This window comes from Sciurus carolinensis, chromosome 16 (genome assembly GCF_902686445.1).
Source record: "Sciurus carolinensis chromosome 16, mSciCar1.2, whole genome shotgun sequence".
Taxonomy (NCBI): Eukaryota; Metazoa; Chordata; class Mammalia; order Rodentia; family Sciuridae; genus Sciurus; species Sciurus carolinensis.
In genome coordinates, this window is record NC_062228.1 from 40,678,446 (window position 1) to 40,700,431 (window position 21,986).

Genomic DNA, 21,986 nt, shown 5'->3' on the forward strand with positions numbered 1-21,986 from the left:
CTGTCATTTCTCCTTTCTTTGGGTACTACATGTATTTTGTTCAGTGGAATAGAACCAGCTCTTCTTCCCTTTCCAACTCAGTAAAACTCATGATCATGAAATTTGCATCTTCGTGAAAGAAGGTAGGCAGTAAGGAGAATTTCAGGAAACAAGTCTGGTGAAATATATAAAGCAGATGATGCTATAATAATGGTTTTTATTTCTCTCTTTCTCTCTCTCTCTCTCTCTCTCTCTCTCTCTCTCTCTCTCTCTCTCTCTTTCTCTCTCTTGGCTAATAAAATTTGGGTCTCTCCCTGGACTTACATAGGAAGAGTGGGGAGGGAGTGGAAAATGAGAAAATTCAGCTAAAGGAATCATATTCTTCCAAAAAAAGGGAGTAGCGCACATCTGTAATCCTAGTACCTCAGCAGGTTGAGGCAGAAGGATCGAGAGTTCAAAGCCAATATCAGCTATTTAGTGAGACCTTAAGCAATTTAGTGGAGACCCTGTCTCTAAATAAAATATAAAAAGGACTAGGAATGTGGCTCAGTGGTTGAGTGCCCCTGGGTTCAATCCCCAGTACCAAAAAGAAAATAAGGGGGTCTGGGTATCAAGTTGGGTGTGGTAGTGCACACCTGTAATCCTAGCAACTTGAGAGGCTAAAACAGGAGGATCGGAAGTCCCAGGTTGCAAGGCCCTCAACAACTTAGTGAGACCCTGTCTCAAAATTTAAAAAATTAAAAGGACTGGGGGATGTGGCTCAGTGTTTAAGTACCCCCCTGGGTTCAAAAAAATAAATAATAAATTTAAAAGGGTGTATAAATGTATTTAGGTGCCATCTTATATAACTTTGCAGTTAAGATTCTCCTGTAATATCCTTTCTCCTTTAATCAATTGAAAATCACTTTAGTCTTCAGTGTTATCAGATGATTCCCAATTTCCCACCATACTTAGATTAGATCCTGACATGAATATTCACCATTGTTAGCATTTCTTCAGAACAGCCTCTTTTTTTGTAATTTATTTTTTAAAAATTTTTCTTTAATCATAGATGAACACAATACCTTTATTTTACTTATTTTTATGTGGTGCCAAGGTTCAAACCCAGTGCCTCACACATGCTAGGCAAGTGCTCTACACTGACTGAGCCACAACCCCAGCCCCCAGAATAGCCTCTTAAGGAAGGTATTCATGAAATTACGGCTTATTTGTTAAGCACACTCTTCTTACTTTATCCCTTTATTCTCTTTAAAAAGATTTTAAGAACTTCTTCATTTAAAGGATATTGATTAGCCACATCAGCAATATTTACCCATGTCAATATTTACCCATTTCTGATAATGAATTTTAGCTATTCTTAAAATCTTTTAAGAAAGCATACTTGTTCTTCACAGACTTCTAAAAGTAACTTAAGCATTTGCTCCTAAAATGTGTGCTTCAGTGCTAACATAAATATCCATTATTAATTAAATGTATTTATTTCATCATGCCTGGTTTCTCCCTGACATAGTAAATGCTGACAAATAAAAGGCTTTAAAAAGTCTGTCCAGCAGTCCAGGAATGTTCTTACCTCTAGGAAGGAAAGAGGAAGCAGTCTGGGTGGGGCACATAGAGAGTCTTGAAAGTACATTGATGTTCCGTATCTTAACTCTGAGGGTGCACTTCTTTGTTTTCCTTTCAAGGATTTTATTGTAGAAATGGACTTTATCCTAAAGAATAATCAGCAATAATTTTAGTTTGATGTACAAGGTATTTGTTATAGCATTATTTATAATGCTAAAAAGTTTTTTAAATTCTAGCAATATAATGTTAGTAGAATGGTTAATTATGATGCTCTTATAGGATGGAACATATACTCCCATTGAAAATGCATAATTTTAATGAGAAAATAGAGCATTACCAAAAATAGGATTGGAAATCTACAGTGTAATCCCACTTTTGCATCAGATCTACATTTGTACATTTAAAAAAATGAGGGAATTATAAAAAGTAGTATTTTAGAATTTTTCTTTGTCCTTGCCTGTATATCTCATTTGTGTATAGGGGATATAGGTCACATCGTCAGAAAAGGTTTTAAATAAACACAGCATTTGCTGACCAGTTGAGTAGGACAAGAATGGCACGGCAATTTAAACCAATAAGCAGGAGCTCCCAGTTCAGACAGCGCCGAAGACGAGGTAACCTGAAGCACTCCCAAGAAGATGACCAAAATGCTGGATGAATATTAAAAACCATTTCACTTTCTGTCAGGGAAATTGAGACACTGCAGAAGTGAAAATTAAAGGAAAAGCAGGTTCTCTGTAAGACAAATAAGCTCTGCCTATTAACTTGGTTGAATCTCAAAAATATTGAGCTAAGCAGGTCATCAAAGAGTACATAAAATAGAATTCTCTTACACTCAAAGACATGAAAACAAACAGTAGTTCAGGGATACAGAGAGGTAAAACAGGAGACAAGCAAATCATAAAATTCAAATTAAAGTCAATACCTTTTTGGGGGAAGGTTTAGGAGATCTTAGGGAAAATACGTGAGCTCCTAGGGCGGTGGTAATGTTCCCCTTTAGCAGGTGTTGTGTATAGTATTATTTATTGTTTTTGAACTGCATATGCACCTTAAATCTCTCTTTTATATAATGCGTTTCACAATAGAACATTTTTTTCAGTTGTATATTCAAATTAAATCAAATTCTATAGGAGAAGTGATGGTAAAGAAGTGGAGTTAAGTATGTTGATTTGTAGGTAATTCACTCTCTTGTTATTTTGCATGAGTGATAAATGCATGCAGATATGAACTTTAAGAATAAACTTGTCTAGTCTCTTAAAATTTGTATTGGAATGTTGAGCTTCTGGATTAATTTAGGAAGAATTAACAACTTTACCAATTATGGGCTTTTTGGTTTCTTCAAGTCATGTATGCTGTACCTAAGTAGTGTTTTAAAGCTTTCTTCGAGTATATTATCTTGTAAATTACTTGTTTTGTCTGAGTATATTTACATACATATATATATATATATATGTATGTATTTATACAGATAGTTTATACAATAGTGTGGGACCATAAATATGACTGAGCAAGTTGAAACCATGCAAAGCTATTCTGATAATTAATAGGGAACATTATAATTGTTCTATGACCCTTTTCTTACTGTTAATTATAAATATATAGAGAAATAAAAATAATAAAATGTTTTTTTAATGCACTATACCTTAGTCCAATCAGGCTGCTGTAACAAATTCCTTAGGCCCAGTAATTTATAAATGAAAATTTATTACTTATGTTCTGAAGTTGGGGATTCCAGTGTCAGGGGATCAGCACATTTGGTGTCTGGTTCAGGATTGTGCTCTTTCAAAGATGGTGCCTTATTGAATCCTCACATGGAGGAAGAAGCTGAAAAAACTCCCTCGGGCCTCTTTTATAAGGGCACTAATCCCATTCACAAGGGTTCCACTCTCATAACCTAGTCACCTCCCAAATGCCCCATCACATAATATCATGACCTTGAAGAGTTAGGTTTCAACATATGAATTTTGGGAGCCACATAGGTTCAGTCCATAGCATGCTGTAATTTAAAATTTACCAAACCTGGCGTGGTAGTGCACATATGTAATCCTGGCAACTCGGGAGGCTTAGGCAGGAGGATCGGCCTCGGCCCTAAGCATCTTAGCAAGACCCTGTCTCAAAATTAAGAAATTAAAAGGCCTGGGAATGTAGCCAGTAGTTAAGCACCCATGGGTTCAATTCCTGGTATCAAAAAAAAAAACTTAAACAAGAATAGTTTGAACAGGGCTTGTATTCCTCTCATTATATCCTTGAAACAGGAAATGAGCATCTTTTCTATGGCAAATTGTCAGTTGTCCCTTGTAAGTATGGATCAACTTTAAAAATTTTTCCTTTGCTCTTTTCAGTATCATAAAATTTCTCCAAGAGCTTCTTCCATGTGGAATATCTTGCCAGCATCACTTCTGTCTGGCAACCACATTCTTTTATGCCATGAAGGTTACCTTCTGTTATATCCTCTAGCCGTTAGGTCCAGGGTTTCTTCCATGACCACAGTGTCAATCTTCCTATTGGTCAAATATTTGTTCTATAACTCCTTTGGCATTTCGAATTTTGCTTCCAGCCTTTTCTTTTAGGTTTTTGCTACACTTCCATTTTTTCCACCAATTCCACTTTTGATTATCCATTTTTTTTAAAAGTGTCTTGTGGGAGACAAGGACACAACACAAACTGAATACTTTGCTGACCGTGAGTGAACAGACTGGAAGCATAGTGACTGATTGCCAGTCATAGTGACTGATTGGGGACAGACTTTGGAAGGGATGAATTACTCACTGACAATGCTACAGTTGTATTGAAGTCCTGAAGTGAAAGCTACCAGTGAAGTTGCTACTCTGCATTAGTTAGCATATCTGTATCAGTTAGTAACTGAAATTTGAACCATCTGGTGGGGGACTGGTGGCATTAAACCATAGTAACTGAAAGTCATGCCTATCAGTGACTGATACACACATACATACTATTTAGCTTGATCTTACGTATTTTTTTTCTTTTGCTAATATAAATTGGGTCTTTTCTTTCCTCCTAGAATTTTAATATTGTTTTCATATAGGGAATTGTTGGTTTGTATGAAATGTTAGCTTTATGTCCTTGTGAATTATTATTGATAAGCTTTTAGTTTTCTGTTGGATTAGCCAGGTATACAGTTACTGTCCACAAATAGTTTCTCTCACTTTCCTCTATGTTTTTACCTCTTATTTCTTTCTGTTATCTAGTTGTACTGGCTAGTACCTCCACAGCACCAAACAAATAGTGGGGATAGTAAAGACTTTTTTTTGTTTTGGGGGGGGTTTGTTGTTCCAGAGTCACTGGAATTACAGGCTTGTGCCACCGTGCCCAGCTCTCTTTTTTTTTTGGTTCTTCAACTTAATAGAAATGCTTCAGTATTTCCTCATTAAGTTTCATACTAGTTTTAAGGTTAATGTAGGTATTTTTCATCATTTGAGAAATTACTCATCTCTTTTTGTAGAGTTTTATTACACATGGACATATTGGCTGTATGTGGTAGGCATGCTTGTAATCCAGTGACCTGAAGGAGGCTGAAGCAGGAGGGTTGCAAGTTTGAGGTCAGCCTCAGCAATTTAGTGAGACCTTGTCTTAAAATTAAAAATAAAAATGGCTGGGGATGTAGCTCACGGGTAAAGCACCCCCTTGGTTCAATCCCCAGTATTGAAAAAAAAAATTTTTTTAAGAATGCATATTATTGGATTTAGGTATTATCCACCTACAGGGTGGATATGGGTATACATAACTATACCCATGAAGTAGATTTGTTTAAAAAAAAAAAGAAGAAGAAGAAGAAGTAGAAAAAACATTTTAAATAGAACCTTGAATATAATGAAGTCTCTTGAATATAATGAAGTTTTCAACCAGGGGTGATTTTGCCCCTCCTGCTCCCAGAGGACATTTTGCAGTGTTTGGTGTACAAATTAGTTAGGGACTGTTCTCAGTGACTCTCAAAAGGCTTAATTTTCTTAATTTTTAAATTTTTCTATGCCTAAATTTCTTGGGCAAAGATGATTGTCAGTTTTTTACAGTCATATTTTTTGCTTGCAATAGGGACTTGTCAGATAGAATTCTGTCAATTCCATTCAATGATTGGATGCAAGGCATCCATTAAATATTTTATTATGGAAAGTTTAAGTCATACTGGGGAATGAAATATTAACAAAGCAATAGGCTTGCATGATCCGAATTTTATAAAAATCTATGTATTTTAAGAGATTGGAAAATATGTTAAAAGATAATATTGGTTTTTATCTGTTGTTAAAATTGTATGACTTTTCTTTTCTCTGGGTTTTTTCCTGAATATCTGATTTTTCTACACTAAATTTTTGAAATAAGAAAAAAAATGTCATTTACGAAGTGAGAGCAGTTCACTGGCCCCCAAATCTTGATTTCTAATATTATTCACTAGTAAAAGGAACTAAAGAAATAATAATCCTGTTCATCTTGTAGCGCCAGCCCGTAACACAGTACCGAACCAACAGAATAACAGGGAAGTATCAACAGGACAAAGGGACCAATGGAAAGAGCCCCCAGTGATCAAGTCTGGAATGATGTGAGCAATGTATCGAATTGTCCCACAGTATAAGTAATTATTCATGTGTCCATACTGATAGAAATAATGATTGAACAAATAAATAAGTGGGTGAGAAGAGACAACTTTCCAGTGCAGGAGGATTCCAGATAATCTATTTCAACACTCAGAGAGGTGCCTGATGCTCCCGCTCCTGAAGTATGGGCTACCCACGGTGACTTCCTTCCAAAGTATATGGTGTGGAAAGAGGGAAGAGTCACTTAGCTGTGGAGAAACCTGACGTTGGCCACGTGATTGAGGTCAGCACCGACAGCGATAAATCACATTGATAGTAGATAGTAGTAGAGCCAGTGGATCTTCACCACCGTGGTGCTTCTCCCAAGAACCCATAACCCCAGGCTCACTATGAGGAAAACATCAGACAGCCCCAGATGAGGGACAGTCTACAAAATGACCAATGTTACTCACATCTATCTCCTCATCCTTATTTTTTAAAAGTTTGGGTAACATTGGAGATGTTCTATAAGGTGAATTTTTAGTATTTCTTTTCTGACCCAGTTTTCTCGAAGTATGAAAATCTGGTTGTATAAGTCTGACTTTTCACTCCAGAGATCCTTTGCTGTGCTCAGAATTCTGTGGGCAGCAGTCTATATGAGGAGAGAAGAATCGTAAGGACCAAGATTTCATGTCTTTTTCCCTTTTGTATAACATAACGTAAAGGTATTCATATTATAAGTTGCCATATTCAGCGTGTGTAGAGGCATTGTACTTGTGGAGATACTAGGTGGAAATACATGGCATCTCTTGCCCACTGTCACCTGGGTGCCAGCCAGGTGCAGGGCAATCACTGTTTTCAAGGGACTGCTCCAGAGACACTTGAGTGGGAGATTGTGAGCACATTATAGTACACACTACAGTGTGACAGTAAAACACAATATTCAGTGACTTCAGAATGTAAGGGATGCTATGCTGGCACTTTTATAGGACATATTAGTAAAAATGGATTAATTGAGATTTGTTAAAATAGAATGCATCTCAGATATAAATTTGCAAAATTGTGTGTAGCCAATAATGTGCTGACTTTGTTTTGTTATCCTAGCTATAAATCTTTTTGGGGGTAGAGGGCACCAGGGCATTGAACTTAGGGACACTAGACCACTAAGCCACATCCCCAGCCCTATTTGTATTTTATTTAGAGACAGGTTCTCACTGAATTGCTTAGTGTCTCACTATTGCTGAGGCTGACTTTGAACTCATGATCCTCCTGCCTCAGTCTCCTAGCCACTGGGATTACAGGTGTGCACCACACACCCAGCTAGCTATAGAATCTTAAAGAAGAAGAATACAAACTATAAAGTCTTAGAACATTTCAAACATTTTATCATATTTTGAAGAAGTAAAACATTGTAGATAAAACTAAAACCTCATTGGGCACGGTAGCCTGTAATCCCAGCAGCTTGGCAGGCTGAGTCAGGAGGATCGAGAGCTAAAAGCAGCCTCAACAACTTAGCAAGGCTTTTAAGCAACTCCGTGAGACACTATCTCTAAATAAAATATATTAAAGGCTGGGGATGTGGTTCAGTGGTTGAGTGCCCCTGGGTTCAATCCCCAGTACCACAAAAAAAAAAAAAAAAACCCTCATTTTCTTTCTTCTTCACCCCTTCTCTCCTGGTAACCCATTGTCCTGATGTTGAAATGTATTATTTCCAGACATTTTTAAATAACGTGCGTGTGCATACAGCATATGTGTATATACATATACCTGTAGGTTGTATATACAGTATATTTTTAAACAATATATTTAAATTGTACGCCAAACAAATTTTTTGTTTTTCCTTTTCACTGATAATTATTGGCATTGGTTCATGGTGAAAAGTATAAGTGTAGTTCTTTTGATTTTAACGACTTTCTCATGGTGCATTATATGAAGAAAAACCAATTGGTTTCTGTGGCCTTGTGCAGGAATGTGATTGTGGATTATGTCCCTTTTGCCCCCTCTATTCATGGCTACAGTGATCATTCTTGTATGTGTATCCTTGTGAAAAGGTACAAGAATGTCTCTAGGGTAGAAAACTACATGAAACTGAGGATTTGTGGGGTTACGGTATGTGCTTCTTTAGTCTTGATCAATTATGCATTTCCACATCTGTGAAGAATCTTAAACTTAAACTCATCTTTGCCAGTCCCTCACTAATAGGAAATTGCATCTTTGTTTTTTTGTTGTTTCGTTTTGTTTTGTTTTGTTTTTGTTTGACACTGGGTATTGAACCCCGGGCGCTTAACCACAGAGCTATATTCCCAGCCTTTTTATTTTTAAATTTTGAGACAGTCTTGCTAAGTTGGCTAGGCTATCCTCACATTTGCAGTCCTTCTGGCTTAGACTCCCAAATTGGAATTTCAGGCTTCTGCCACTGTACCCAACTGAAAAAAAATTGGGGGGCAGGGGAGGTCTATCAACAATTAACCACGGCTGGCCTTCAATCCAATCCTGAGAACATGTTAACGAAGAAATATTGCTGCATTCTATCATAAAGTTAAATTAGAAGTGAATTAGAAAAGAGTATAGTCCTTGCCCATATTTAATGGCTTTATTTTACTCTTATACCTTTAGATTTATTGACCATGTCTCTTATTGGTGTAGGGAAGAGATCAAATGAGTTACCTGATTTGATTTTCTAATTACATGTAATATAAATATGTTCAAAAAACTACATTTGTGGTTTCCTAAAAAGATAAACAGTTTTATAATACAGTCTTGCAGTCAAGCCCTTGGGTATTACCCACATGATGAAAACTTATATCCACACAAAACCTGCACATGAATGTTTATAGCAGCTTTATTCATAATTGCAAAAAAACTGGAAGCAACTGAGATGTCCTTTAGTGGGTAGATGAATAAGCAAACTGTGGTACAGCCAGACAATAACTGTTACTTATCAATAAACAAGAACTTCCGAGCCCCTAAAAGATGTGGAAGAACATTAACTGCATATTGCCATGATTCCAATTATGTAACATTGTGGAAAAGACAGAACTGTGGAGACAATAAAAAGATCAGTGGTTGCCAGTAATTCAGGGGCAGGAAGGACAAATGAATAGCTGTAGAACCTGGGGATTTTTAGGACAATAGAACTAATTTGACACTGTCATAGTGTCAGAACAGAATTTTACAGTATAAACTGTGAACCCTACTGTAAACTATGAATTAGACCTAATAATGAATTAGGCCTAATAATAATTCGTCATCAGTTGTAACAGATATGCCACACTAATAATGCAAGATATTAAGACAGTTATGTTTTATTATGTAATCTAAAGTGTTAAGACTTTTCATGACTACTTCTATTTTCTTTGGATCTGCTAAGTTCATGTCACAAATCATTTGATTCCTTTTGGCTTTCTTAATTAAGAAATAGGGTGGTACAGTAGAATGAATCAGACATTATATCCCTATGTACATACTAAGTATATGACCAGTGGGAGTCTACATCATGAATAGCCAGAAAAATGAGAAATTATACTCCATTATATGTGATGTATCAAAAGTGCATTCTGCTGTCATGTGTAACTAATTAAATTAAAAGATTAAAAGAATAAAACAGCTGAGTTTGTGGCTCAGCAGTAGAGCACTCATCTAGCAACGTGTGAGGCACTGGATTCAATCCTTGGCACCATGTAAAATAAATAAATAAAGGTTTACAACTAAAAAAATAAACTTTATTTTAATCTATTTTTATCATAAACAAATGGGATACATGTTGTTTCTGTTTGTACATGGAGTAACAGCATACCATTTGCATATTCATACATTTACATAGAGTAATGATGTTTGATTCATTCCATTTATTTTTTCCTTCCCCCCACCTCTCCCACTCTCTTTTCCCTCTATACAGTCCCTCCTTCCTCCATTCTTATCCCCTCCCACCCCCCATTATGTGTCATCATCTGCTTATCAGTGAGATCATTTGTCTTTTGGATTTTTGAGATTGGCTTATCTCACTTAACATGATATTCTCCAATTTCATCTATTTGCCTGTAAATGCCATAATTTTATCATTCCTTATGGCTGAGTAATATTCCATTGTATATATATACCACAGTTTCTTTATCCATTCATCAATTGAAGGGCATCTAGGTTGGTTTCAGTCTGGCTACTGTGCATGAGCAGCTATGAACATTGATGTGGCTATGTCTCTGTAGTATGACGATTTAAGTCCTTTGGGTATAGGCCAAGGAGTGGGATAGCTGGGTCAAATGGTGGGTCCATTCCAAGTTTTCTAAGGAATCTCCACACTGCTTTCCAGAGTGGCTGCACTAATTTGCAGCCCCACCAGCAATGTATGAGTGTACCTTTCTCCCCACATCCTCTCCAACATCTATTGTTGCTTGTATTCTTGATAATCGCCATTCTAATTGGGGTGAAATGGAATCTTAGTGTAGTTTTGATTTGCATTTTCTCTATTACTAAAGATGGTGAACATTTTTTTCATATGTTTGTTGATTGCTTGTAGATCTTCTGTGAAGTATCTATTCATTTTCTTAGCCCATTTGTTGATTGGGTTATTTGTATTCTTCTTGTAGTTTTTGAGTTCTTTATATATTCTGGAAATTAGTGCTCTATCTGAAGTATGATTGGCAAAGATATCCTCCCACTCTTTAGGCTCTCTCTTCGCATTACTGATAGTTTCCTTTGCTGAGAGAAAGCTATTTAGTTTGAATCTATCCCAGTTATTGATTCTTGCTTTTATTTCTTGTGCTATGGGAGTCCTGTTAAGGAAGTCTGATCCTAAGCCAACAAGGTGAAGATTTGGACCTATTTTTTCTTCTATAAGATGCAGGGTCTCTGGTCTGATTTCAAGGTCCTTGATCCATTGTGAGTTGAGTTTTGTGCAGGGTGAGAGATAGGCGTTTAGTTTCATTCTGTTGCGTATGGATTTCCAGTTTTCCCAGCACCATTTGTTGAAGAGGCTATCTTCTCTCCATTGCATATTTTTGGTCCCTTTGTCTAGTATGAGAAACTTGTATTTATTTGGGTTTGTATCTGTGTCCTCTATTCTGTACCATTGATCTACCTTTCTATTTCGGTACCAATACCATGCCGTTTTTGTTACTATTGCTTTGTAGTATAGTTGAAGTTTCTGGTATTGCGATACTCCCGTTTCATTCTTCCTGCTAAGGATTGCTTTAGCTATTCTGGGTTTCTTATTCTTCCAGATGAATTTCATGATTGCTTGCTCTATTTCTGTAAGGTACGTCATTGGGATTTTAATTGGAATTGCATTGAATCTGTATAGCACTTTTGGTAGTATGGCCATTTTGACAATATTTATTCTCCTATCCAAGAACCTGGGAGATCTTTCCATCTTCTAAGGTCTTCCTTAATTTCTTTCTTCAATGTTTTGTAAATAAAAACTTTTAAGAAAAGAATAAAACACTCTACAAATGCCAGTGCTTACTTCCCTTGTGTCCATAAAAGGTCAAATCTTGCTTTCTAAACTAGTCATGGTCAGAAAAAAATAAAACCTAAATTTGAAAAAAAGAAGAAGAAAAGAAAAGAAAAGAAAAAGAAATAGGAAGAAATAGGATGGTATAGCCCAGGCACAATGGTGAATGCCCAAAATCACAGCAGCTGGGGAGGCTGAGGCAGAAGGATCTCAAGTTTGAGGACAGCCTAGCTGACTTAGCAAGGTCTGTCTCAAGATTAAAAAAAAAAAAAAAAAAAAAAAAAAAAAAAAACAGTGTTCAAAAAGGATTGGGAATATAACTCAGTGGTAAAGTGTCTCTGGGTTCAATCCCCTGTATCACTCCCCCCGCAAAAAAAATACAAAGTAGTAAAAGAGTGATATAAAATGTTAAGTTTATATTTTCTTTATGTATATGGTTAAATAATTTAGGGTCAAGATTTCAAGTGTTACCGTTAGAAATCTTTTCAAAATCATATAATTCCTAAATAATCCAGGATTTTTGTCTTGATTCTTGTACGTTCTCTATAATATAAATGTCTCTTTCTTTGATTGACTCTAGGATATCATTCTTAGACCTCTCTGAGAACCCAGTGTCATCTTTGATTCAGTGAATATGACTATATCCAGTAAAACTTCAGAAGGAATGTAATCATTGTTATAGGATCATTCTAAATTTTAAGTAATGTCATGGGATGTGCTCTGATTTTCCTTATACCTGTCTTTCAGATGTTCTCTCTGTGGGTACGTTTGCAGCCATCCTCCATCTTTGAAATCTCACATGTGGAAGCATGCAAGTGACCAAAATACAACTATGAACAAGTAAACAAGGCCATTAATGATGCAATTTCACAAAGTGGCAGGTATTCAATTCTACCCCCTCCCTTTATTACTGTATGCAAATTAAGGTTAGAATTAAAACTAAGTCCTGCAGTATAGATAGCCCACTCAAGGTTTGGTGTGTTTTGTTTTTAAGAGTTCTGGGGAATCCTCTGGAAAAAACTGTATTAAACAGCAGTGAAGAGAGAGCCGATCCTGTCATTGGAAGTTCAGAAAGTTTGGTGTCATCCTCGGAGCTGATTTCCCAGGCACCCAGTGAAGTCATAGATCCTAATGAGAATGAGAAACTGAGCCCTACAAGTAATACCTCATATAGTTTAGAAAAAACTCCAGTCTGGCCCCTCCTGGAATGGAGTATTGCGTTTTGCTCTTCTGTTGTTGCATTTGTGGTTTTGAATCAACCAGCAAAGAAATCTCTTGGATCATATGAAAGAACATGAGGGTGAAATTGTAAACATCATCCTAAATAAGGACCACAGCACAGCTCTAAACTCAAATTAGCTGGAATAGTTACTGTAGTTTCACCTTTGTGCTGTCAGATAACTAACCTACTAGACACAGAAAACCTAGTTGGTGTGAGAGGAAATGACAAGTGTGACTTTGGAACCAAACTTGTAATAAAATGAATTCCAAATGGATAAACAATAATATTTAAATATCTTGAGTGAGGGGAAGTGGGTTGAGGAGGAGCAAAGATGTAATCTGTATTAATCCTCTGTCACCCCTTCTTAGTGTTGAGTGTATTTATTATTAAAAGCTTATTATAGTTTAGAAATGCAAGCAAAAGTTAAGAAAGGGCTTTTTCAGGAACTCTTCTAAAACTTGTTATAAAAGTGTCACAGTCTTAGGCAAACTTAATTTTCTTCAAGTTCTCTTTTGACATGCCAGCCCTAGAATCAACAGGTCTCTTGTGAGAAGGGCAGACAATTTCTAGAGGGGGTTTTTCAGAGTCTATAAGGAAGCAGATACAAGACTTTGAAGTGATCCACTTAAATCTTTCCCTGGATTGATAGGAATTTATCATATACTTAATCTGGGATATGTTCCTTATTCCCGAAAATAGAAGAAAAGAGACCTCTAAGCCAAATCTGAATTATAAGTAAGCATTTAAGAAGTAAATTGTCTTAAATTTACAGTGAGTTTTTGGTAGACAAAGGAGGAATGGGTGCATTCCCACCAGACTCAAATCAGATCTCAAGTTCACAGAAACAGTGACTAGTTAATTGCAGTACACATCTCACAGGTTCTTTTCAGAGTATCTGAAAGAACACACACACTTCTCCATAGTTTCATAAACTTTCTGATCCTGTCTGCTAGATGAGGATTATTGCTTGTTATATGAATGAGTCTCTTAAAGCAGCAACAGAATATGAAAAATTGCATCAGGCCTTAGCAACAGTTTGAACACTAAGATAAAAGTCACTTGGAAGATGGGGGAAGAATACGGAGGACTCTTAAAATTAGTACTGCTGTTGAGAATTTCCTTTCTGAAGTTATTAATTTAGTTATATTTTTAGCAGAAGAGGAATAACCAGATGTGACCAAAATATAGTAAAATTCACGTTGTTTGTAAAAGTTTTAATTAGCAAACAGCATTTGGCAATTCTATAGGAGTTTTTTTTAAGAATTGTTTGTTAGAACGTGATGTGGAAAACCAAGTAAATGTGCTTTCTCAGTAAAACTTGCCATCAAATACATGTAAGCTTCTCATTAATTACACATTTTGTATTATAATTGTTTCAGTGGGTGAAGAAAACAGGGTGTTTGTTTTTGTAGTTCTGATCACTTATTTATATATTATTTTGTAACTTCTGCCTATAGTCAGAAGGCAGGTGCACCATGCAGTGCACCATCTTCATGGTGCTATTTCTGACTATCTGAACATTCTGAATATCCATTTCTGTCATCTAGTGTTGAGGCTGTGACTCTGATAAACTAGAACAACAAAAGCAAGAGTTTTGTGACTGGAATACTCTTATCGGCAATGTTTTAAGAAAATTTTGTTCCCAAAGTCCAGGTATAAATAAAATGAATTAATAGTTTCAAGGTAGCATTAGGAACTATGTAAGTGGAGCCAGCCATCTTGAAACACTGTCTAATTTGATATTATTTTTCTCATTTCAATGATGATATTTAAACAAATAGTTGGCTATAACTTTGCAGCTCTTTGATTTAGGTAGCTTTAATTTATTTGTGAAAGTGAATTCATATGAAAAGACAAAATGAATTTATATATACTAAATTATATTTCCCAAATCCACTATATGTGGATTTAAATAAATGCATTTTCTCCTATTTTCAGAATTGAAACATTTATATTTAATTTTGAATTCAAATAAAACCCTTTAAAGATTTCCATTTCATCACTGTTATTGTTGCCACTCTGGGTACATTAGTTTTTCATTTCTAATGACCAAGACTCAATGTTTCTTTATAAATATCTGTTACTCTGAAAAGTAACAATCTTAGAAGAATTTTCCTTGGCTTTACTTTTCTATAATCTTTTGGAAAATACTAATAACCAAAAAAAAAAAAAAAAAAAATCCCCAAAATTTCAAGTGTTACTTTTTAAATTGTCTTTCTTAATTTTCTTAAACCACTTCCATTTGAAATCATGAACTTAAAACTTCCCTACCCCTTGGGGAAAAATTAACCTAGAAGTTCAACCCCCTTAAACTTTCACCTGATTCTGGCTTTAAATTATCCATACAAAACTTTCTCCAGGCCTATAGTAGAAAATATGTACCAAGGATATTTTTAAATCTTCCCATTATTATTTTGGGCAAACCTTAGATCTGTTTCTGCCAAGAACAATTGAGTTTTCTAAAAGGAATAATGAAGATTAAATATGCAATTATAATTGTAGAAAAGTTATTAAAATAAGCAATAGGGAATCCCTCTATAGGAATAATTATTTATTTGCTACTAGACCTTTTGTCATGTAGAGCTCATACTTTTTGTTTTCTGCTCTGAACACTTAGTTACAGTTCTAAGAATTGAAAGTGCAAATAGTTCTTAAAAGAAACTCACTGAATTCAGCAAAAGTGAGAAGCAGGAGATGATGCATTCTGGTCATTATAAATAACACTTTTCAGGGCTCTGTTTTCTCCCTTTCTTTAACAATCCAGACTGTGGTTGGTGTCCAGTACTGTGCTTATGTTCCTCTTGATCTGTAGACTAAGTTCCATGGCAAGGCAGTGCATGTGTGACACTGACTGAAGCCTTTGTTTCAGATCTTTCTTCTTCTTCAGGGTAGTCGTTGGTGGCTTCATAATGACTTTCTGTTTCGTTCCTCACAAAGCAAATGGTGGGCATCTATGTTTACATTGTACTTCCTGTAGCGTACTTGGCTTGGCAAAGACAAGCAGGCTTCTCTATAAGACTTATATTTTTAGTTTTCATAGACACTTATTTAATCTTTTTTTATTGTACAGCAAGGTGCTCTAAGTAATATTCTATAAAATATATTTAATAGAAATTTGAGTTTGATATTCATGGACATGAATACATGTATTTTTTTAAGAAATAAGTATTGTGTAACACTATGGCATTGCTTCTATAGCCAAAGTATAAAAGTTTCTGGAACACTGACATGTAAAGACTACAGTTAATTCTGACACTGTATCTTATTAAAATAGGATGATTTGCATTTTGTAAAATTATCCTGCACATTGAGCTGCATGCCTTAAAGCCGAAACTCTAGGATTGTGTTCATGGTAGAACAGTTTATCTGTTCAGAACAGTGAAGCAAGGTCTATAGCGCTTCTTTAACTACTTTGGAAATATTGTACAATGTTAGAATAATTTATTTTGCTTTACAGGAGTTTGTCATGTATTGACTTTAATATTGTATTTTGGTAATAAATTTTTTGTTAAAAACATTTGCCTCTAAGTTTTATTAACCACACATGTTGTCTATTCTTTATCTTAGAAATGTTGACTTGATTAGATAGTTGTATTTAAATAATTAAAAACTTCCCAAGAGTAAGGCTTATGATTACTCTCTAGTAACTTTTTAACTATTGCTAATTAGTATTAAACTGCTACACAAAAATAATTGAAAAAGCATTTGGCTTTTAAAATCATTTTTAAACGATTGTTGTTTTCTCCCTTTAACAATCCAGAATGCGGTCGGTGTCCAGTACTGTGCTTATCCTCCTAAGTGTGGAGCTTTCCCCCTTGCTAAGTAGTCCTTAATTTTGTCTTTCAAATCACACACTTATGTTTTCAATTCTAATATGGTCAAAGTGCTAAAGACTAATTGTACTTGGGATAATTTGAATTCTTTACCAAAGGCCAAAGATTACAATAATGAGTTCTCACCTGTCATCGTTCCATGGTCACATGTCAAATATCTTTTAACACCTCATTTGTTGCTTTGGTAAGTGAAGCTAACATCATCTGACTGCATGATTAGTTTAGCTATCAGTTTGGGCCACCTCAGCCTGAAGTGACTGATGCCGCATATTTCTTCCTAATAGCTTTAAATTCCTTGTCCTGTGCTCCCCCGGAGCAACACAATCATATCCCCTATCTTTCAAAATATAAATCCCAACATTGCACCACCAAACTCTAAATTAGTTGTAGAATTCCTGTTATGGAAAGTCCAGAACATATGGTCCAATTTGGTAGCCATGCCCACATGTGACTATTGATCACTTGAAATATGACTAAAACGCTCCAATAGTTGCAAAAGAAATGTATCCAAAACGTTTTTAAAATATTGATTATGTTAAAATGAAATTTTGAATATATTGGGTTAAATAAAAATTAACTTCACCTATTTTTATTTTTTAAATGTAGCTACTAGAAAATTTTAAGTTACATATGTGACTCATATTTCTCTTGGATAGCACTAGTATAGAAGAGCAATTGGCAAACTCTGGCCCTTACTTCAAATTTAGCCTGCCACCTGTTTTTGTAAATAAATATTTTCTTGGAACACAGTGACACCCACTTTTTTACATGTCATCTGTGGCAGTTTTCAAGGAACAATGTCAACCCTATTTGTGAGTGGCAAAGACCGTGTGACCCACCAAGTCCAAATTAAACTGCTAGGATTTGCATCTAGAACATCGCCCAAAAGTTCGTGTGTTGAAAGCTTGGTCCCCAATGCAGCAATGTCCAGAGGTGGGGCTTTTAGAAAGTGGATGATGAGAATCCTGACCTCATCAGTGGATTAATCCATTTGGTGAATTAATAACTTCAATGGATTACTGAGAGGTGACAGAAACTAGGCAGTGGGGCATGGCTGGAGGAAGCAGTTCATTTGGGGTATGTCACTGGAGACCATATCTTTAGCTCTTTTCTCTCTGCTTCCCAGCTGCCTGGAGCCCAGCAGCTTTCCTCTGCCACACCTTTCTGCCATGATGTTCTTCCTCACCTCAGGCCCAGAGCAGTGGAGCCAGCCAACCATAGACTGAAACCATGAACCAAAATAAACCTTTCCTTGTTCAAGTTGTTTGTGTCGGGTATTTTGTTAACGGATGGAAAGCCAACACAAAGAAAGCTTTTTTATAGCAGTATTTTAGAACTGTATTGTTTCTTCTTCTGTCATTTTTATCATCTACCCCTTCTTCCTCAACTTGAATTTTATGACTTTAACCATTTCACTATTTCATCATCTCTAATATTTAAACCCAAACACAAATTTGGTTTAAAGTAATAACATGCATCATTAAATAGAAATTAATGCCACCATGGAAAGTACCGTTTCCTTCCTGACAACCTTGCCATCTCCATGTTAGCCCTCACTGTTTCACACTCAGAAAAGTTGGGCACTGCAGCAGGTGGTGTCTGGTCACCATGTGTAACCATGGGGCAAGGTGACCACAGTAACCAATCCACTCAACTGGGGTGCCTGTTGACCTGAATAATCCAGGACATAAAGAAGAGTCTAAAGATAACACTCTTTATATTGAATAGCATGTCTGACTCTAAAGCCAAATTCATGGATGGAGAGGGGGTTGTAGCTGGCTTTGATGTAGAGCTGTTGATTAAACTGGCAGAGCTACGAAAAAGTCACAGTACTCTCCTACATAGATTTCTTCCAGATCAATCAGCAAAGATGTAAAATGAGAACATATTTGGCCCTGTAAATTCTTAGAGAAGTCTCTGTTCTTAATTAGTGCCATATGATAATCTTACTTAGGTAATGTGTTTTGGTGTATATCTCAGAATCCAAATGCTTAAACCACTTCCAGAATCCTGTATATGCAGAGGAACTCAGTTTGCCTGTTTTAAGGAACTGTAGACCTCATTTTATGTCAGTGGCATAATATGGAGGTATGTTAAGAAATCTGTATCTAGTTTTATCATTTGAACCATTGTTTGTAAAATTATGCCAGCTTTATTCTTTTTATGAACTTACTGGTATTTTTTCCAGTAATGGGTAAACACTATTTAAATTGTTTGCCTTACAAAAGAGTATAGATCTCCCTTTAATTTAAAAAGCTTAATTTGCTGGGTGTGGTGGTATATGCCTATAATCCCAACGCCTGGGAGACTGAGTTAGGAGGATCAGGAGCTCAAAACCAGCCTCAACAAATTAGCAAGACCCTAAGCAACTTGAGGAGACCCTATCTCCAAATAAAATACAAAAAAGAGCTGGGGATGTGGCTCAGTGGCTAAATGCCCCAGGGTTCAATCCCCAGTACCAAAAAAAAAAAGCTTAATTTTAGGCATCTAACATAAATTCTTATTGCCATATATTGAAATTGTCAGATGTTGGCATTTTTGTGTTCCAAACTTTACCAAATTTATACCAGTTGTGTTCCTGGATCCACATAATAAAGGCTTCCATTCTTTAACAGATTGCAAAGTTGAACATAAGACAGGTACTTTATGGCAATACTGAGGTACATGGGGGCCTTTATTTCAAAAGAACTCTACATATTGTGTAGATGGGATTTATTTGCACAAATCAGAAAAGGATCCAGGCATGGTGGTACAAACCTGTAATACCAGTGACTTGAGAGGCTGAGATAGGAGGATCAGAAGTTTGCATTAGCCTGGGTGAGACTTAGTGAGACCCTGTGTCAAAGTTAAAGGTCTCGGGGTGTAGCTCAGTGGTAGAGCACACCTGTATTCAATATCCAGTATCATGAAAACAAAAATCAGAAAATGATGACTCCTTGCCCACGAACTCAGCCCCAACCATTTCATCTTTCTGATTTCTCAGCTTTGTCCTTTGTAACAGGCAAAATAAAAAGTATTTATAATGATCCATGTCATTTTCACTGGTATCAGTAATAACATGGTTTTTAAAACTAGTAATAAAGCTGATGTGTAACTCAGTGGTAGAGTACATACCTAATATGCATGAGGCCCTGAGTTCCATCCCCTGTACCAAAAATAAAATTAGTAAGAAAGTATGTCATCTTAAATGTGTAAACTATGGAGACCTGAAAAGATCCTCAATAAAATAAAACATGTTATTCTCTCTTCAGGTCTTTTATTGGCATCTACTATCATTATTTAAAAACATTATCACCACAGTGCAATTCTCCAAATTTGGGGTGTTTTTTTTTTTCTACTTGTCATTTTATTATTTTAGTATCAGTATTTCAGAAATAATGGGGCTACATTTCACTGAAATAGGCACATCAATCCACATCTTGCTCTTTTTGTTTACATCTGCAGTCCTATTTAAATTCAGTATATCCAACCACAAAAGGTGTTAGAAAATTCTATTTCAGGCTTATGAGAACAAGTACAGCAGAATGTGATTCCAATCTTAAGCTGTATTTATTTCTGCTCCTCTACAGCTAACATTCTACAAAGAGTTATAGTGAAATAATTAAACAATTGTAGGAAGCCAGTGGTTGCAAAGTTATCTGCACTTTCTAGACCCTTCGCTGTAGGAAGTGAGGACATGGTGAGGTAATGCTCTACAATGATGATCTGATACTGGAGTCCATGCAGAGTACCACCATGTAGGTGAAAACAACAACATCTGTGCCCACCTGGAACAACTGTTGAACCTGCAAATGCTGATAAAGCAGCCAGTGTAGCCTCCAAGAGTTTTGTTTGTTTTCTTTGTAATTGCAGAGCAGGGAAGCATGCATCTTCCTCATGGGAAAGCAGTCACCATGTCCTATCTGAAGCAAGGGGAAGACAAACCTGCCGTCCAGCCCTCCGAGAGCTGACAGAATAGGTGTATTGTTAGCTCACCTGGTTTGGAGTATTCTTGGAGAAGGTGTTGAAATGGCTGTCCCAGATCATGTGGGCTGTCACACAGGAGTCAGTCTTAGCCATCTCACAAGGACTCTGGTGCAGAGCAGTCCTAACTCGGAAGTAGACCTGCAGGCCAGTCCAGGTGCCAGCCCCTTCAGGCTGGGTGCTGTCCTGCAGACCTGGGGTGTAGTGCTCCTGGTTTTACCACGTTGCCTTGTTATCAAGGAGGAGACTGACACAAGTGACAAAAATAAAAGCAAATCAGCATTTTTAGCCATAATCCATGGATGTCACCCTTAAAAGACTAAATGGAGTAAAAGCTTAGTGGCCATATTTTCAGCCAAGTTGTATCTTCAAAAAAAAAAAAATGTATGGAAATGAGACAAAGGGCAGGATATACAATTAAACTAAAATCCTTAAAACAGTTAACATTTATGTCCTGCAAACAGAAATGCTAGTATCCTTGTGTAGCTGCATCCTTGCCTGGTATTAAATAACCCTAAGGGTTTTTGAAATTCAAGGAAACACCAAATCTTGCCTACACAGTAATTTGCATTTACAAGTAGCACCTTTCGGCTAATTTACTCAAACACTTAAAGGTCTAATTGAGTTTCTAAATGTCCCTGAGAGAGTTCTGATAAAACCCTACCAGTGGAATTCAATTTCCAGTGAGAAAAAAAAAAAAAAAAATGAGGTCTAGGGCTGAGGGTTTAGCTCAGTCATAGAACACAAGCTGGAGACCCTGGGTTTGATCCCTAGGTGGAGAAAAAAGAAAAAGAGAAATTTTTTTCCAAGAAGTAGTGGGAGAAAAAACTTAACTAGGGAATCAGATAAAAATATTTATTTTGGTTTTGGACCCTTTACTGATACTATTAAATGAATTATTCTGGTTCTGCTTCTCAGTCCTAAATCCCACATGCTAGCAGCTTATTATTATGCTGATTGTGCTTATGAGCTTTATGATCATCAAAGAAGCAAGACACATCCAATCTTAACCTTCTAAAGAAAGAAGTTCCCACTTGAGTTGCGTCAGACACGGCCAATTGTTCTACAAGGTCCATTCTTCCCATCATGGCAGAATGTTTAGCTGAACACATAGCTGCCCAACTTGACTGTACTTCCCAGTCTCCCTTGTGGGCTGTGTGAGCCATGTGACTAAATCATGGCTAATGAGATATGAATAGTGATACATGAAACATCTGGGTTATGCCCTTAAAATGAAGGATACTTCCCTTCCCTTCTTTCACTTTTCTGCTGGCTGCCCACATGGATGTGGTGAACCAACACTGACTACAATAACAAATGTGATCCAGAACTGAAGAGCAACAAGAAAAAAAAATCAATTTGGAAATGTGCAATGAACTTGAATAGACATTTCCCTAAAAAGATACGCAGATGGCCAATATGTACATAAAAAAATGCCAAACATCACA

At 36.3% G+C, this 21,986-nt stretch overlaps 1 protein-coding gene and 1 long non-coding RNA gene across 2 annotated transcripts in view; one reads left to right on the forward strand and one right to left on the reverse strand.

The window, feature by feature from the left end:
• Positions 1 to 13,837, forward strand: part of Znf507 (zinc finger protein 507) — a 40,820-nt gene extending 26,983 nt beyond the window's left edge. Inside the window, 5 exon segments of the mRNA XM_047527149.1 lie at positions 12,268 to 12,341; positions 12,344 to 12,401; positions 12,515 to 12,702; positions 12,705 to 12,785; positions 12,788 to 13,837. Coding sequence (XP_047383105.1) covers positions 12,268 to 12,341; positions 12,344 to 12,401; positions 12,515 to 12,702; positions 12,705 to 12,785; positions 12,788 to 12,879 — 493 coding nt within the window. The 3' untranslated portion in view covers positions 12,880 to 13,837.
• Positions 1 to 20,778, reverse strand: part of LOC124966040 (uncharacterized) — a 39,417-nt gene extending 18,639 nt beyond the window's left edge. The window contains exons 1-2 of the long non-coding RNA XR_007105315.1: positions 20,551 to 20,778; positions 1,550 to 1,688 (exon numbers count right to left, since the gene is read on the reverse strand). This is a non-coding gene — a long non-coding RNA (uncharacterized LOC124966040). The remainder of the gene's footprint in view (positions 1 to 1,549; positions 1,689 to 20,550) is intronic.
• Positions 20,779 to 21,986: the final 1,208 nt, after the last annotated feature.